The sequence below is a fragment of the Notamacropus eugenii genome, chromosome 4 (assembly GCF_028372415.1).
Source record: "Notamacropus eugenii isolate mMacEug1 chromosome 4, mMacEug1.pri_v2, whole genome shotgun sequence".
NCBI lineage: Eukaryota > Metazoa > Chordata > Mammalia > Diprotodontia > Macropodidae > Notamacropus > Notamacropus eugenii.
In genome coordinates, this window is record NC_092875.1 from 328,838,420 (window position 1) to 328,855,860 (window position 17,441).

At 38.3% G+C, this 17,441-nt stretch overlaps 2 protein-coding genes and 1 pseudogene across 12 annotated transcripts in view; 1 reads left to right on the forward strand and 2 right to left on the reverse strand.

Moving 5' to 3' along the window:
* Nucleotides 1-17,441, reverse strand: part of SLC14A2 (solute carrier family 14 member 2) — a 691,185-nt gene that overhangs the window by 659,004 nt on the left and 14,740 nt on the right. For all 11 annotated transcript variants that reach the window (XM_072605236.1, XM_072605235.1, XM_072605239.1 and 8 more), the window contains one exon: nt 2,064-2,167. The gene's annotated coding sequence lies outside the window, so the exon portion shown is untranslated. The remainder of the gene's footprint in view (nt 1-2,063; nt 2,168-17,441) is intronic.
* Nucleotides 5,565-8,745, reverse strand: LOC140502545 (methyltransferase-like protein 22). The gene is given in 2 exon segments (XM_072606623.1): nt 5,565-8,383; nt 8,719-8,745. Coding segments are annotated over 2 exon segments (651 nt in total). The 3' UTR covers nt 5,565-7,759.
* On the forward strand, nt 15,344-15,861 carry LOC140501505 (large ribosomal subunit protein eL21-like; annotated as a pseudogene).

Sequence of the window (17,441 nt, forward strand, 5' to 3'; positions counted from 1 at the left end):
TGTTTAGCATTTCTTTTTATCCATTTGGTAGCATGAAGTGCTACACACAGTAGGTGTTCAGTCTATGTTTATTGGTGATAACATACTGTAGATGCCTCTAAAACTAAATCTTGGTAAACACAATGCAGCAAAAATGCAAATCATCATTTAACAAACATACATACCAAGAAATCAATATGAATGAGCAGTCTGAGCATGAAGTTAAAAACAAAGTAAGACGGTTATCCACACTTCAGCATTTCAACATGGTGATGGATTATGCCACATAAAATTACCAGTAAAGACCAACACAATCACAGTGATGTCTAAACAGCAGAAGAAATATTGGATTCAAAATGCAACTGTACAACAGAATTGATAGAACTTAGTAAGAGAAATAGATACATGCAACTGAGACGGAAAGAGCTCCCACTGCTCTGGGAAATCAGTAATTTGAAGTTAAAGGAGGGGTACATTCATTTCCCTCTTTTGTATCTATCAAACCCTGACTTCAAGATGCTGATTTTCAACAAGATATGTCCAATGTATGTCATTCATGTCCCTAACGATAATGTAGGAATGCAAACCTGGGCAGGCAAACACTTGGAAAACTAACTCTCTTATGTGAGTCATTAGACATGGGTATACTTTCTCTAAAACTTTCTGTGTGTTTTTTCCCCATTTTTTCCCTTGAGAATTCCCAAGTGGATGGATTTATGAATCTCTCTTCATCTGATCAAAGAAGGGAAAGGATCTACTTACCCAGTGGTCCTAATCCACCTGCTCTTCTACAAGGCCCAATTTAATGTCATGTTGACAGATTTGAATCAAATCATTTCTAGAATGAATCCCATCTTCCTTCGTCACTCTTACACTGGGATCTCTCCCTAGTTACATATTTACTTTTCCCTTGTATGACAATTAAGGCAAAGTCTACACACAAAATTGAGTCCATTATTTTGAATATATGGACAGGTAAGTTCCATATACCTAAAGAGTGAAATTCTGAGGCTGTAGGATACTGATTTAGTTAATCCTCGGGCATGGAAGTGTGGAGATAAATCAAATCAGTTTCAATCGTGCGTAAAAATACAATACAACACAACCACCACTTATTAAGCATCTACCATGCTCAAAGAAAGTACTAAGTATTATGAGAGGCATAAAGAACAGGACCCTCAATGAGTTTACAATTTAGTAAGAGGACAAGTCATCAACACAGAAACTAAATATATATAATAAGTTTTTGAGAGAAGTACAAAATACTATGAAGTTTGAGGGGAAGCGTAGCAAAAAATGAAAAAGTTATTTGATGGAATTTTTCATTTTTCACTGATGGCAACTTAAATTTTAAGTTAAATTAAATTAAACTCACTTTAAATTAAACTCACGTTAAATTTAAAAATCAAAAATTAAGATTAGTAGCTTCAAAATTATATATGACATCACTTAAAAATAACTATTTTGATGTTTTGTCCAATGTGGAGGTTCAATTTCGATCTCGAAGTCTAGAAATGTAGACACATCCTGGTCTGACCAATCACCTCAATTAGTCAAATCAGTGTAACTTTATAATAAGGACTTGAATGCAACCCTTCTTTGCAGAGGTGAAGGATTAAATATTTGATTGGTTTTTTTATGGAGAGGGGATTTACCACTTTGTTTGACTTAACTGGTCAATCTTCTCAGTTCTGACTCACAATTTGACCCTAATAAATATTTATTAAACTGGATTGAAAATAGTAGAATCTATTGTCTATAGAAAGAGCATCTTAAAATTTGTTTTCCATTTCTAATTGACCCTTTCAATGATCATAATCCACTGGTTACACAAAGACAGCTACTAATTGGTGCAGCTTACTGACTAGCTTCTGTAACTGACTCAGCTTCCTTCCCTGTCAAAGTAAAAACAGACTTGGCCTCATCATTCTGAGACATTTGGCCTTTAACCCCCTGTTTGTAGAACTTGTGGAGACATCATGCCTCCAGGATACGGGATGTACACAGACATTGCTATTTGTAAGAACAGGCAGAGCCATATGGTAATGACATAGAAATGTTAGGTTGTTTTTTTTCCTACTCACAGTTGTGCAGGTTTTCCCACTATGGAGGGTCAGAACTTCTATTCCTTTTTTCCAGGGCAGAGGTGGGAATCCTTCGTTGTAGTGTAACCACAGAATGCTCAGGTCTGAATGGAAACAAAGTGAAGAGCATTTGTTGAGAATAGACACCTCTCCAACAGGAACTTGAGGGCAGGATTCCTTCTTAGGATGGAAGGTGTGAGGACAATTGCTCCAAGCTCTGCCCTTTGGGCAACTGTGGGTTTGAGGTGGGGAAGGAAATTGCCTCAGGGAGTCAGTTCCTGGGGCAGTTGGTACTATAAATGATTAGGGGTAAAGAGGGTCCCTGATCTAAAGGGAGTAGACCTAGGTTTAAGTCATACTTCTCTGACTTATTAACAACCGTATGAATTTGGGTGAATCACTTCATTTTTGAGAATATCACTTTCTTCATTCATGTAGTAAAAGGAAATAATATTTGAACTACCTACAACTCAATATTGTTATGAGGAAAGTGCTTTGGAAATGTACAATAAGTCCATGAACTTTACAATGATTACTAAGGAAAGAGACAGGATTGTGCCCTTCCATCTGTACAATCACCCTTGATATTCATTTTAATCTGTTTTTGCTTGGAAAAATACATTATGACACATCCCAGGTGTTACTCCCAAAGTTCCAGTGTGTAGGGACATATGTGTGTATACAACATATATAGAGAGACATATATGTATATACACATGTACACGTAGTTGGGGAGAAAGGGCAAATGCTGATATCATATGCACATCAAATATGTAATTACTGTAACTTTCCAGACTGCCTGGCCTCCCCAGAGAGCTTCTTATATGTGGGAAGAGTATACATTATGACATTTTTGCATTTAAAATACTCATGCATATATAATTTACCTTTGAAATGCATTGAATTCAATTCAATTGAATAAGGTTATGAGACTAGAAATGGACATAGCGTTATATGCCTTTAATTAGAGTCCTGCTCCAACTTACTAATAATGTAAAAGGGAAGGCACAAAGGCTCTCTGGGCCTCAGTTTCCTCACCTGCAAAAATAGGACTAATAATGCACTACCAACCTCACAAGATCATTGTGGGGCAAGTGCTTTTTAAAAGGCACAGTTCTATACAAATGCAAGTGAATATTATTGGGCAATGATATATCTGAAAACCATATTATTAATTAAATGAAGGCAGCTATGTAGTATAGTGGATAGAGCACTGGGCCTGGAGTTAGACTCATCTTTCTGAGTTCCAATCTGGCCTCAGATACTTATTGGCAGTGCGACCCTGGAGAAGTCAATTAACCCTATTTGCCTCAGTTTCCTCATCTGGAAAATGAGCTGGAGAAGGAAATGGCAAACCACTCTAGTATCTTTGCTGAGAAAACCCCAAATGGTGGTCATGAAAAGGCAGATACTACTGAAACGACTGAACAAATTCACATATTTATTTTTATAAGGCATTAGGAAACACCATAGTCTTCCTTCTATGATTATTCCAGCAGAACCTAAAAACTAGCAAAAAGCCTGAAAAGGCTTCCAGTGTGGATCCAGCAATGAACTGAATATCTGTTGTCTTGATTTGGAGAGGTTTATCCCCCAAATGCTGGCTACTAAATGACTTTTGGGGACACAGCAATTCATTAAACTGTTTGCTAAGAGGTAGAGATGGGTATGGATGGAGGGAAAGCTCAAACTGACAAAATCACGATCTTTTCCCTGAAACATTAAAGTATAATAATTATATATGCACAACTTTGATTTATATTGGATTCAAGCCAAGCAAAAAATGTTCAAGTCACCATAAGCTAACAGAGGCTTGTATAATAGTCCCAACCCATAAAGCTGGACATGAATACATTTCATTATTTAGATAAACCAAAATAATACTGTACATAAAACACTATTGCAGCAAAAGAAAAACAAATGAATTTTAAAAGTCCATGTGTTTTAAGAACAAGACAAAATGTTAGGAGGAGTCAACAATGGATTTGGAATCAGAAGCCCTGCTTCCAAATTCCACCTCAGACACTTACTATCTGTGTGACTTTTGTGAAGTCATTTGACCTCTCTGGGCCTCACCTGAATGAAGAATGAGAGAGTTGGACCAGATAATCTCTAGGGTCCCTTTCAGTCCTAAATCTAAGATCCTATGATCATGTGCTCCTGCATCTGATCCACACTGACCTGTGATTCTGTATAAGCCACTTCTTAGTGTCCTGGGATTATACAACTGCAGAACAATTGTTGATCTACAGTGGTAGAGATTGTTTACTCAATAGGAGTTTTCCACACCAAAGAAACCACAAGTCAGGTGCAAACATATGTGCTCATGCATATGTGTAAACATGTGTGTGTGTATATATATATTCACACACACATACACTCAAAAAATATATGTACACACACACATATATTAAGCATTCAGCAATTGCTACAATGGACATTATCATTGTGACACTTAGTAGAACTTCCATTAAAATTGCTTCCTTATTAGTGCCTTAGTGTAGGCCATCTCTCTTTGGATTGCCACCACTGAAAGAACACCTAAACAGAAGTTCACACCCATATGTCCATTACATTCTGCACTTAGCCAATCTTTAATTAGCTTTATCAGATGTCACTTTCCTCAGCATCTGCTGGATGATTTTTTTTTTCACCTGGCCAAAAGGGATTTCCTTGAGATCACAGAAATTGGAGGGAGAGAGACAGAACAGGAGAATTTAAACTTACAAATTGAGGTCCTCCTCTGCATCTGAGGGACATAGCATGAACCCAAGGTTATTTTAATCTTTTTTTTTTTTCACGATAACCATTTTTAATTATAAAAACTAAAGCAAAAGAGTTTGGTAGCTTTTGATTTTATTGAAGATACAGTTTAGAAAGAACTGTATAAACCAACTTAGAGGAATATTATCTTTTTTAAAAATTAATTTAACTTTTAACATTCATTTTCACAAAATTTTGGGTTCCAAATTTTCTCCCCATTTGTCCCACCCCAAAATACCGAGCATTCTAATTGCCCCTATCACCAATCTGCCCTCTCTTCTATCATCCCTCCCTTCCCTTGTCCCAATCTTCTCTTTTGTCCTGTAGGGCCAAATAACTTTCCATACCCCTTTGCCTGTATTTGTTATTTCCTAGTAGCAAGAACAGTACTCAACAGTTGTTCCTAAAATTTTGAGTTCCAACTTCTCTTCATCCCTCCCTCCCTACCCATTCCCTTTGGAAGGCAAGCAATTCAATATAGGCCATATCTGTGTAGTTTTGCAAATGACTTCCATAATAGTCATGTTGTGTAAGACTAACTATATTTCCCTCCATCCTATCCTGCCCCCCATTGCTTCTATTCTCTCTTTTGATCCTGGCCCTCCCCAAGAGTGTTGACTTCAAATTGCTCCCTCTTCCCATTGCCCTCCCTTCCATCCTCCCCGCCACCTTGCTTATCCCTTCTCCCCCATTTTCCTGTATTGTAAGATAGGTTTTCATACCACAATGAGTGTGCATTTTATTCCTTCCTTTAGTTGAATGTGATGAGAGTAAACTTCATGTTTTTCTCTCACCTCCCTTCTTTTTCCCTCCACTAAAAAGTCTTTTGCTTGCCTCTTTTATGAGAGATAATTTGCCCCATTCCATTTCTCCCTTTCTCCTCCCAATATATTTCTCTCTCACCGCTTAATTTCTTTTTTTAAGATATGATTCCATCGTATTCAATTCACTCTGTGCTCTCTGTCTCTGTGTGTGTGTGCGTGTGTGTGATCCCACCCATTACCCAGATACTGAATAATTTCAAGAGTTACAAATATTGTCTTTCCATGTAGGAATGTAAACAGTTCAACTTTAGTAAAGTCCCTTATGACTCCTCTTTGCTGTTTACCTTTTCATGCTTCTCTTCATTCTTGTGTTTGAAAGTCAAATTTTCTTTTCAGCTCTGGTCTTTTCATCAAGAATGCTTGAAAATCCTCTATTTCATTGAAAGACCATTTTTTCCCCTGAAGTACTATACTCAGTTTTGCTGGGTAGATGACTTTTGGTTTTAGTCCTAGTTCCTTTGACTTCTGGAACATCCTATTCCATGCCCTTCGATCCCTTAATGTAGAAGCTGCTAGATCTTGTGTTATCCTGATTGTATTTCCACAATACTTGCATTGTTTCTTTCTAGCTGCTTGCAATATTTTCTCCTTGACCAGGGAACTCTGGAATTTGGCCACAATGTTCCCAGGAGTTTCTCTTTTTGGATCTCTTTCAGGTGATGATTGGTGGATTCCTTGAATATTTATTTTGCCCTCTGGTTCTAGAATCTCAGGGCAGTTTTCCTTGATAATTTCATGAAAGATGATGTCTAGGCTCTTTTTTTGATCATGGCTTTCAGGTAGTCCCATGATTTTTAAATTATCTCTCCTGGATCTATTTTCTAGGTCAGTTAAGTTTTTCCAATGAGATATTTCACATTATCTTCCATTTTTTTCATTCTTTTGGTTTTGTTTTGTGATTTCTTGGTTTCTCATAAAGTCATTAGCCTCCATCTGTTCCATTCTAATTTTGAAAGAACTATTTTCTTCAGTGAGCTTTTGAACCTCCTTTTCCATTTGGTTAATTCTGCTTTTGAAAGCATTCTTCTCCGCATTGGCTTTTTGAACCTCTTTTGCCAATTGAGTTAGCCTATTTTTCAAGGTGTTATTTTCTTCAGCATTTTTTTGGGTCTCCTTTAGCAGGGTGCTGACCTGCTGTTCATGCTTTGACTTCATGTCTCTCATTTCTCTTCCCAGTTTTTCCTCTACCTCTCTTACTTGATTTTCAAAATTCTTTTTGAGCTCTTCCATGGCCTGAGCCCATGGTATATTATTTTGTATGTGTGGGATACAGAAGCCTTGACTTCTGTGTCTTTGCCTGATGGTAAGCATTGTTCTTCCTCATTGGAAAGGAAGGGAGGAATTATCTGTTCACCAAGAAAGTAACCTTCTATAGTCTTATTTTTTTTCCCTTTTCTGAGCATTTTCCCAGCCAGTGACTTGACTTCTGAGTTTTCTTTCCACCCCCACCATGCCTCCAGATGTGCCCAGCCAGAGCTTGGGGTCTGAGATTCAAATGCTGCTTCTCAGCCTCAGGGCTTTAGGTGGGGGCGGGGCTGCTATTCAGTGTGAGATTAAGTTCAGGTGCTCAGGTGGGGGCAGGGCCACCACACGGGTCTCAGCTCCCTCAGGGGTTTATGTGGAGACCTTCAACAATGGATCTGAGCTCCTGCCTGCTTGGGGAGCCCCTGTCTGCTGCCGTCCCCACTGCTGCCTCCCAAGGGGGCCCAAACCAAGGGGACACCCCACTCCCCTCTCAGCCACCCAAAAAGGCTCTCTCACTGGCCTTTGTCACCTGTGGGTGGAGGGACCTGCGTGGCCTCTGGAGATTCTGTCCCTGAAGCCAGCTGAGATCTGCTCCTCTCGGTGCCTCGAAGCCAAGGCAGGGCTGGTCTCTGCTCTGGGTTCAGTGCGCGATGGACCTTTCGCATCAGGTTTTCAGGTCTCTGTGGAACAGAAATCTCATCTGCTCCGTTGTTCTGTGGCTTCTGCTGCTCCAGAATTTGTTGGGAGTTCTTTACAGATATTTTATGGGCTGTGGGTTCGGAGCTAGCATATGTGTGTCTTTCTACTCCACCATCTTGGCTCCTCCCCCTTAGAGGAATATTTTCAGCCGGTTCACATGACAGATCAACTTATTGGTGCAGCAACAATTTTCCAGAGTTCCAATTGCTCTATACATTCATAAACAAGGAACTGGGGGAACGTAGCTTCAACTGGCTCTACAATAAACTTCATTTTGCCATCTCTGAGTTTCTCTAGATCATTTACGGAAAATCGAAAATGATTGTAAGCTTCACATGTAATGTCCAAATGTCTAAGTGTGAAGTTTAGTGTTTTCTCTATTGACAAGTAGATTATACAAGCATTTTTCAAACTGTGAGTAATTCTGTAGAGTGTTTTAAATAAAGCATCTGTGATGTCATCATCATAAAAAACATCAGCTGCCATTATGATGGTAGTATGAGCATATAAGTCAGAAATTTCTTCTTCAGACCAACTGAAAGGAACTTGAGGATCAGTGCATAAGCCATCTTTCAGCCAATCCAGTTCTTTAACTTTAATTGTGCCTCATTCTGTTGTAGTCAGGTTCCTGTTTAGGACAACATTCCGTTCGCACATAGTAAGGAGATCTTCACCCACATCTGTGCAGTAAACAGTCTTAGCAACCATTGCTGTGATGATGCTGGCAATCCCGGTGCCAGCCCCAAGCTCAGGCACAGTACAACTTTTGAACTGGTCTTCTAATTTCTTCTAACAGTCAAAACATGTGTTCTGTTTCTTCTTGTTTATAAGAGGGTAACTTCCCTTTCTGGTTTTTGTCTGAGAGATACCTCCAGTTCTCAGCAGAACAGAGATGTCATATCAGGAAAAAGAAAGTGCCATGTCTTTCTATTGTGTATATGTGTGTTTTCCAGAATCTTCTTACTGTTACTCTGAACATCCTCTGCCCTGCCCACTAATGTGTCCTCTGTAAGATGAACCTGCAAAGATGATTCCTAGTCAGAGCTAAGTCACTCAGCTTTAGAATTTCTGTGCTGTCCTGAGAGTGAGATAACTAGCCATCCACAGATCTGACTATGTTTTACCTCAGTCATCTTCCTGACATCTGTCATGCTGTAAACCTCATAAACCATCCCCCTCCTTCATAGCAACAGTAATTAAATCATCATTAGTATCATCACCTTTGATTAGGGAATATCATAGACTTCCCTATGATTCCACCCCACATCCCTGACACTTTGCAGACTTCAATACTTTAAGCTCCTTGTAGGCAAATCTGTCTCATATTTTTGTATTTTTATCACAGTTACTAAGCATAGTGCGTGGTACTTATTAAGCACCTAATTTTTTTGATTCATTCATTCACATTCTAAATATAACAAAAATATTAATAGAAAAATAACAATCTACTCTAGAAGCTAGAGAATATCATTCCCTGATCAAGTAGTTTCTCCTCTGAAGTGACTCAGGAATTTTTGAATGTGAGACCTAGATGGGATCACATAGACCAGGGATTCTTTACCAAGAGTTTATGTTTTGTTTTTAAATTCTGAAAACTGTATTTCAATATAATTGGTTTCCTTTGTAATTTATGCATTTTGTTTTATGCATATAAAAACATTATGAGGAGGCTAGAGATGAGGAGGCCATCAGATGCTCAAGGGGCTCTATTACTTACTCTCACACACACACACACATACACACAGAGAATCCTAGTTCCAGTCCAAATCCCTCATTTAGTGAATGAGGAAACTCCTCTGTTGTTTATGGTCTGTATCACTATTTTGTTGCTTATCACATGATGTCTTTTACTATAATCTCCAGGTTATATGTCTTCTCTCTTTAGCAGGAATATAAACTCCTGAAGGAGAAATGGAGACTCTCAGACTGAAAGGGATCTCAGGGGTCCTATAGATCAGTTTCCATAAGGAGCCTTGGTGTAGCCATCTATTTGAAGACCTTAAGTGATGGAAGTGATTGCCCCCATTGCATGCCAGTCCTCTTGAGCACAGTTCTATTTGTTAGGGAGGTTCTTCTTTCATCACCATAGATTTTACTTCATTGTTACCACCATCACTCACATCCCACTTCATTTCTACATTTGCATAGCTTTTTCTTACTATAGAAGGGAAGGAGACAAGCATTTGTATAGAACCTACTATATGAGAGGCACTGTGCCAGGTGCTTTGAAAATATTATCTCATTTGATCTTCACAACAGCCCTGTGAGGTAAGTACTGTTATTATTTTCATTATATGGCTGAAGAAACTGAGGGAAACAGAAGTTAAGCAACTTGCTCAGGATTACATAAATAGCAAGTACCTGAGGTGGATGTGAACTCAGGTCTTCTTGACTCCAAGCCCAATGCTGTATCTACTGTGTCACTTAGCTACCTCATATAAATGTTTGACAAATATTCATTGAATGATAAATGTGAAACTGAGCATCTCATGAGCATTAGCAAGTTTATAAGGTTTTCTATTTGTCCTTCAATCTTACCCACTCTGTAACATAGGATTTCTTCCATCTTTTTTTTCCTGGCAGGGGTGTGTGTGTGTGGGCAGAGTTGCAATTTCATCAGTGATGGGAATTCTCAATGTGGAAACTTTCTCTATCACTTAGGAATTTCGCTTAAGAACTAAAAGGCAATTGAAAGTGACAGGCCCATGGTCATGTAGCCAAAATGTCAGAGGCAGGAATTGAATCCATGTCTTCTTGATTCCAAGGTCCACCACCTCTCAGAATAGCCAGGATTCCCTTAATTCCATATAATTGCTTCAATTTCTAGTGCTAGTGCTCATTTGGGTTTTATTCCAGTTCACAGTAAATCCTCCTTAGTTTTTGGCAACAATTTCCCCTCTTTCAGGCCCAAGACCTTGCCACCGCAGTTGACAGCAGTGACCCAAATCAAGAAAGTCACTGAATTTTTCCTTTTCCATGATTATTCTAGTATTGAACTTTCTGCTGTTAAAAAAATAACTATATATTTTTTCTTTTCCTATTCAATTTTTTGCTTATGTTTTTGTTTTGTTGCTGGAATTTTTGGAGTGCAAAAAAGAGACTAGAAATATTTCTTTGCAGAAAATGCTACATAAATATTTTTACAAAGTGACTATATCCACTTTCCTCCCCTATCCCTTTCCTTTCCTTACTCAAGATGTTTCTTTCAGTTAGAGAGGTATCTCAATAATCCTCAGCTCTAATTCATACAGCTAGGCTAAAATAAGTAAAATACACCTAGCTGTGTCATTGCTTACCAATTAGATCTCAGAACAGCCTGTGAAGTTAGTTCACATTTCTTGATTACTTTAAGGAAAGCCCTCTTCCCTAACATCTCCATGGTCTATAAGGGGAAATGTATATTTTGTGGTATGATGGAATTATTTACTCATTGGATCAGAACAACTTTTAAAGACCTCAAAGAGGTCCACTTTTCTCCAAAGTGGATTGAAATCCAGCAGACTTAGGTTTCCTACCTATTCAGGGTTTATAGATTACTGACCTGATAATGAAGCAATCCTATTGCCTCTCCAGTACCCTGAGCTCTGAACACATACAAAATCCCCTGAGGGGTTCCATGTTAGGGAATACCAAAAATACGCAGGTGTACAGCAGCTGCTCAGTAGCCTGTGGCAGCTCTCAGGTCCCTTTTCTCTCTAAAAATGCAGAACTTTTGCCTGCTCAAAAGAAAAATCCTAGGAAATAAGTGAATAATTGTAGATATACTTTTTAAATATTTCTCTTAAAACTCCAACTATTAAGAATAAATTTGTCAAATAAAAGCAGCATGGAACAATAGAAAGAATAGAAAAGTAAGAATTAGAGGCCTTGGGTTCAAATCTTGAATAAACTATTGACTACCCAAGTGATCTTTGGCAAATAACTTTTCAAAGCCCCAGTTTCCTCTTCGATAAGATGAGGGAGATGGGCCAGATGATTTCAAAGATCATGTCTAGCTGTAAATACTATGATTCTGAATCAAGAAGCTCATGATGCCCTTTAGACTTCTATCAGAAGACTACTTATTTACTTAATTTTATTCTAAACTTAATAAATAAAACAAGCATTTCCAGTAGTTTCTGTTTTAGTCCTTGAGCTTTAAAATCTTGATCCTAGCTCCCTAGTTGGGAAATCAGTACTTATATAAGATAGAAACCTTTGTTTAAAGAAACCATGAAACTCAACAACAGAAAGTTTACTGGAAGAGCAATCCATGAACTCAGAATTTTTTCCCCCTTTGTTGCCAAAATACACAGAAGAAAAGAGCAATGGACTTGAACTCGGAGGACTGGAGTTCAAATCCAAATTCTGCCACTTCATTGCTGGGTATAAATTATTTCATTTTTCTGAGTCTTAGTTTTTATCTCACAGGGATTTTTTCAACATCAGATTACATAAGGTATGTAAAACACTTTGTGAACCCTAGATGGATATATTGATTGAAGAGTAGGAGTGACTTTAAAGCTCTTCTAAATCAAACTTTCCGTTTGACTGATGTAGAGACTAAGGCTGAGAGAGGCTAATTAATTTGTCAAAGGTCATACAGGTAGCATACAGCAGTGCTGGGCTTTGTACTTATGTTTTTTGACTTCTGATCCAATAGTTTTTATCTCTCCCTCCATTCCTCACAATTAGTAGTGATTATCATTATTATTTTAAATTTTTTGCTATATTTTAAGTTCCAATCTGTCTCTCTCCTTCCCCACCTCACACTAGAGAAAGTCACCATTTGGCACAGCTGCGTGTGTATGCATGTGTGTGTGCATGTGTGTAAATACACATACATATGTGTATATGTATACATATTATGTGTGCATACATATGTATAATGAATACTGTATGTGCACATATATATACATACATACATACATACATATATATACATGTGTGTGTGTGTGTATATATATATATATATGTATATATATATATATATATATATATATACATATATATATATATATGAAAAGCCATAACATGCACACTTCTATACTTCTATTACTTTTTTTCTCTGGAGGGGGATAATATCTCCCTTCATACATACTATGTAGTTGATTTGAGAATTTATAATACTCCATCATTCACAGTCTTTCTTCAAATAATATTTCTGGTATGATATACAATGTTCTTTTTGGCTCATGTCGCTCTTCACTATTTCATGCAAGTCTTTCCATGTTTTCTAAAATCAATCTGCTCATCATTTCTTACAGCACAGTAGTATTCCATCACATTATTATTAATGTAATATTTGAGATTATTATTATAGATATAGATTGATATTTACTTATAAACTCACACTCAGTTTATACCTACAAGAACAGCAGAATAGCAATTATGAGAACTGTTGAACTCAGAATATTTGGTAAAAATCAAACAGAACACCAAGCAGAAATCTGGCAGGGTCTTAGGATGTTTACCTTCACTCATACTACAGTAAAGATAGAGAATATAATCAATCATATTGGAAGGTACCATCTTTTTCAATCAAGCAATAATCTTTCATTGAGCAGGACACTGGGAACATAATTCCAAACTGTTCTGCTGCCACATGTGCCTTTTTACACATAGTCATAAATATGCATTCTCTTTTTACTGGAAGGAACCCTGAGGGGGTTATGGTAATCTGTCCCAAAGCAACTTCTTTGAACTCTGACTCCATTCCCAACTAGTGTTCTGATGTCACAGGGTGATTTATTCTAGTAGAGTAAAGGGCACTGGATTTAAAGTTAGAATACCTAGGTTTAAATCTCTGTTCTAATTATTAATTAGAGCTAGTCACTTAACTTCTCTAGCCATCAGTTTCCTCAACTGTAAAATGGAACTCTGGCCTAGAGGCAGTGTGTCATTCCCTCCCCCTTTAAATATGTGAGCTTGTGCATTTTGTAGTCATAGCAAAGAGTAAGAGGAAGGTCTTCCCTTCATGAGGTAGATGATCTTTGAGGGATTTATAGGAAGACATGCCCAAGAATCACACAGGGTGAAATGGCATAGAGAGTTGTGGCTATATTGGTGTAGAGGGGAGCCACTCCAAGGAAATCATGGATCTGCCAAAGTGCCAAAATATGCCAGTAAGCATCTGAATCCATGCTGGGATTGCTATGGAGCCATGACCTGACAGCAGGACAGATTTTCAGTTGGAAGTGACCTCAGAGCTGAATCAACACTCCTTTCAAAAAATCCCTAATCAGTGACCACTCATCCTCTTCCTGAAGACTTTCAGTCAGTAGGACTCAACCCATTCCACTTTTAGGATAACTCTAATGTTAAGAAACATTTCCTTTCTTTTATTATTATTGTTATTATTTGTGTTTATTTATTTTTAGTTTTCAACATTCATTTCCACAAAATCATGAGTTCCAAGTTTTTTCCCCATCTCTCCCCTTCTCTCACCCCAAAATACCATGCATTCTGATTATCCCTTCCCCCAGTCTGTCTTCCCTTATATCTCACCCCTCCCTTCCTTATCCTCATCTTCTCTCTTTTATTGTAGGACAAGATAGATTTCTATACCCCATTGCTGTATTTCTTATTTCCAGGTTGCATGCAAAAACAATTCTCAACCTTCCTTCCTAAAACTTTGAGTTCTAACTTGTCTCCCTTCTTCCCTCCCTACCCATCCCCACTGAGAAGGCAAGCAATTCAATATAGGCTATATATGTGTAGTTTTGCAAAAGACTTCCATAATAGTCATGTTGTGTAAGACTAACTATATTTCCCTCCATGCTATCCTGCCCCCCATTTATTCTATTCTCTCTTTTGACCTTGTCCCTTCCCAAAAGTGTTTACTTCTAATTACTCCCTCCTCCCATTTGCCCTCCCTTCTATCATCCACCCCACCCTGCTTCTTGTCTTCTTGCCTACTTTCCTGTAGTGTAAGATAGATTTTCATAGCAAGCTGAGTATGCATGTTATTCGGTTCTTAAACCAAATATGATGAGAGTAAGCTTCACTTTTTCCCTCTCAATTCTCCCCTTTCTTCCTCTATTGAAAAAACTTTCTCTTGCTTCTCTCTCCCCAATATATTCCTCTCTCACCCCTTGATTTTATTTTTTAGATATCATCTCTTCCTATTCAACTCACTCTGTGTTCTGTGTGTGTGTGTGTGTGTGTGTGTGTGTGTGTGTGTGTGTGTGTGTGTAATCCCTCCAACTACCCAAATACTGAGAAAAGTTTCAAGAGTTACAAATATTATCTTTCCATGTAGGAATGTAAACAGTTAAACTTTAGTAAGTCCCTTGTGATTTTTCTTTCCTGTTTACCCTTTCATGCTTCTCTTTATTTTTGTGTTTTAAAGACAAATATTCTATTCACCTCTGGTCTTTTCATCAAGAATGTTTGAAAGTCCTCTATTTCACTGAATGATCATTTTCCCCCTGAAGTATTATACTCAGTTTTGCTGGGTAGGTGATTCTTGGTTTTTATCCTAGTTCCTTTAACTTCTGGAATATCATATTCCAAGCCCTTCAATCCCTTAATATAGAAGTTGCTAGGTCTTGTGTTATTCTGATTGCATTTCCACAATACTCGAATTCTTTCTTTCTAGCTGCTTGCAATATTTTCTCTTTGACCTGGGAACTTTGGAATTTGGCCACAATATTCCTAGGAGTTTTTCTTTTCGGATCTCTTTCAGGAGGTGATCAGTGGATTCTTTCAGTATTTATTTTACCTTCTGGTTCTAGAATATCAGGGCAGCCTTACCACCAGCTCTGCCATATTCTAGTGAGTTGCCAAAATGATGAACACAAAAGGAAAAAGGAGAGGAACACGATACATGTTTTCTAGGCCCTTTCAAAAACATGGTGTTGTCCCTTTGGCAACATACAACAAAGGTGATATTGTAGATATCAAGGTATGAGCACAGTTCAGCAAGGAATGCCCCACAAATGTTACCATGGCAAGACTGGACGAGTCTACAACGTTACTCAACATGCTGTAGGCATTGTTGTAAAAAAGCAGGTTAAGGGCAAGATTCTAGCCAAGAGAATTAATGTGCATATTGAGCATATTAAGCATTCTAAGAGCAGAGATAGCTTCCTGAAGCAGGTAAAGGAAAATGATCAGAAGAAGAAGGAAGGCAAAGAAAAAGGCACTTGGGTTCAACTGAAACACCACCCTGCTCCACCTAGAGAAGCACACTTTGTGAGAACCAATGGCAAGGAACCTGAACTGTTGGAACCAATTCCCTATGAATTCGTGGCATAAATTAAAAAAAAAACAAAAAAACAAAAAATCTTGGATTATGGGGAAAAAAAAGAATATCAGGGCAGTTTTCCTTGATAATTTCATGAACGATGACATCTAGGCTCTGTTTTTGATCATGACTTTCAGGTAGAACCATAATTTTTAAATTTTCTCTCCTGGATCTATTTTTCAGATCAGTTGTTTTTCCAATGAGATATTTCACAGTCTTCAATTTTTTCATTTTTTTTGGTTTTGTTTTGTAATGTCTTGGTTTCTCATAAAGTCATTAGCTTCCACCTGCTCCATTCTAATTTTTAAAGAACTATTTTCTTCAGTGAGCTTTTGAATCTCTTTTACATTTGGCTTATTCTGCTTTTTAAAGCATTCTTCTCCTTACTGGCTTTTTGGACCTCTTTTGCCAATTGAGTTAGTCTGTTTTTAAAGGTGCTATTTTCTTTAGTATTTTGGGGGGTCTCGTTTAGTAAGCTGTTGACTGGCTTTTCATGATTTTCTTGCATCATTCTCATTTCTCTTCCCAATTTTTTCTCCATCTTTCTTACTTGATTATAAAAATCCTTTTTGAGCTCTTCCATGTCCTGAGTCCATTGCATATTTATTTTGGAGGTTTTGGATGTAGAAGCCTTGACTTTTAGGTCTTCCTCTGATGATATGCATTGTTCTTCCTCATCTAAAAGGATGTAAGAAAATACCTGTTCACCAAGAAAGTAGCCTTCTATAGTCTTATTTTTTTCCTCTTTTTGGGGTATTTTCCCAGCCAGTTACTTGACTTTTGAGTCCTTTGTTGAGAGAAGGGTATACTCTGGTGACCTGTAAGTTCTCAGCTCCTCCAAAGTGGAACAAGGGAGAGGAGTTTACTTCTCTCCTGGCCTGCACTCTGATCTGTGAGCAACCATAAGCTCTCTGTTCTTCCCAGGATCTGTGAGTGCAATTCCCTTTCCACAACTGCCTCCAGCTCCACCACACATCAGAACTCTTCCCCAACCTAGGAGAGACACTCAGGGCTAAGATTCAGATCAGCTGCTCAATATCCCCAAGGGCTTTAGACACAGGGCTCCAAAAATGGATGCTGCAGTTGCAGTTGCTGCTGCCAGCTGGCTAGACCTGCTCCCTTCTCCCCCAGGTGAAAGAGCTTTCTCACTGACCTTTGAAGATGTCTTTGGCATTTGTGGGTTGAACAATCTGGGAACTGCTGCTGCTACCAGGCATTCTGCCCCCTGAAGCCTGTTCTGGTCCCTGAAGCCAAGGCTGGGCTGTACTCCACTCCATGCCCAGTGTGGTAGACCTTTCCTGTCAGCCTTCCAGGCTGTCTTGGGCTGGAAATCTCTTTCACTCTGTTGTTTTGTGGCTTCTGCTGCTCTAGAATTTGTTTAGAGTCATTTTACAGGTATTTCACGGGCTATGGAGGGGAGCTTCTACATGTCTATCCTTCTACTCTGCCATCTTGGCTCCACTCCCCGAAACATTTCCTTTCAAGCTCAAATTTGAAAATTTCCTGTAGAGCTAAGTACAGCAGCTCTAATCCCTTTTCCTCACTGACAGTCTCAAATATTGAAGACAGTGTTCCCTCCTGCCATGATTTCTTCAGATCCAACATCCCTATTTCCTTCAA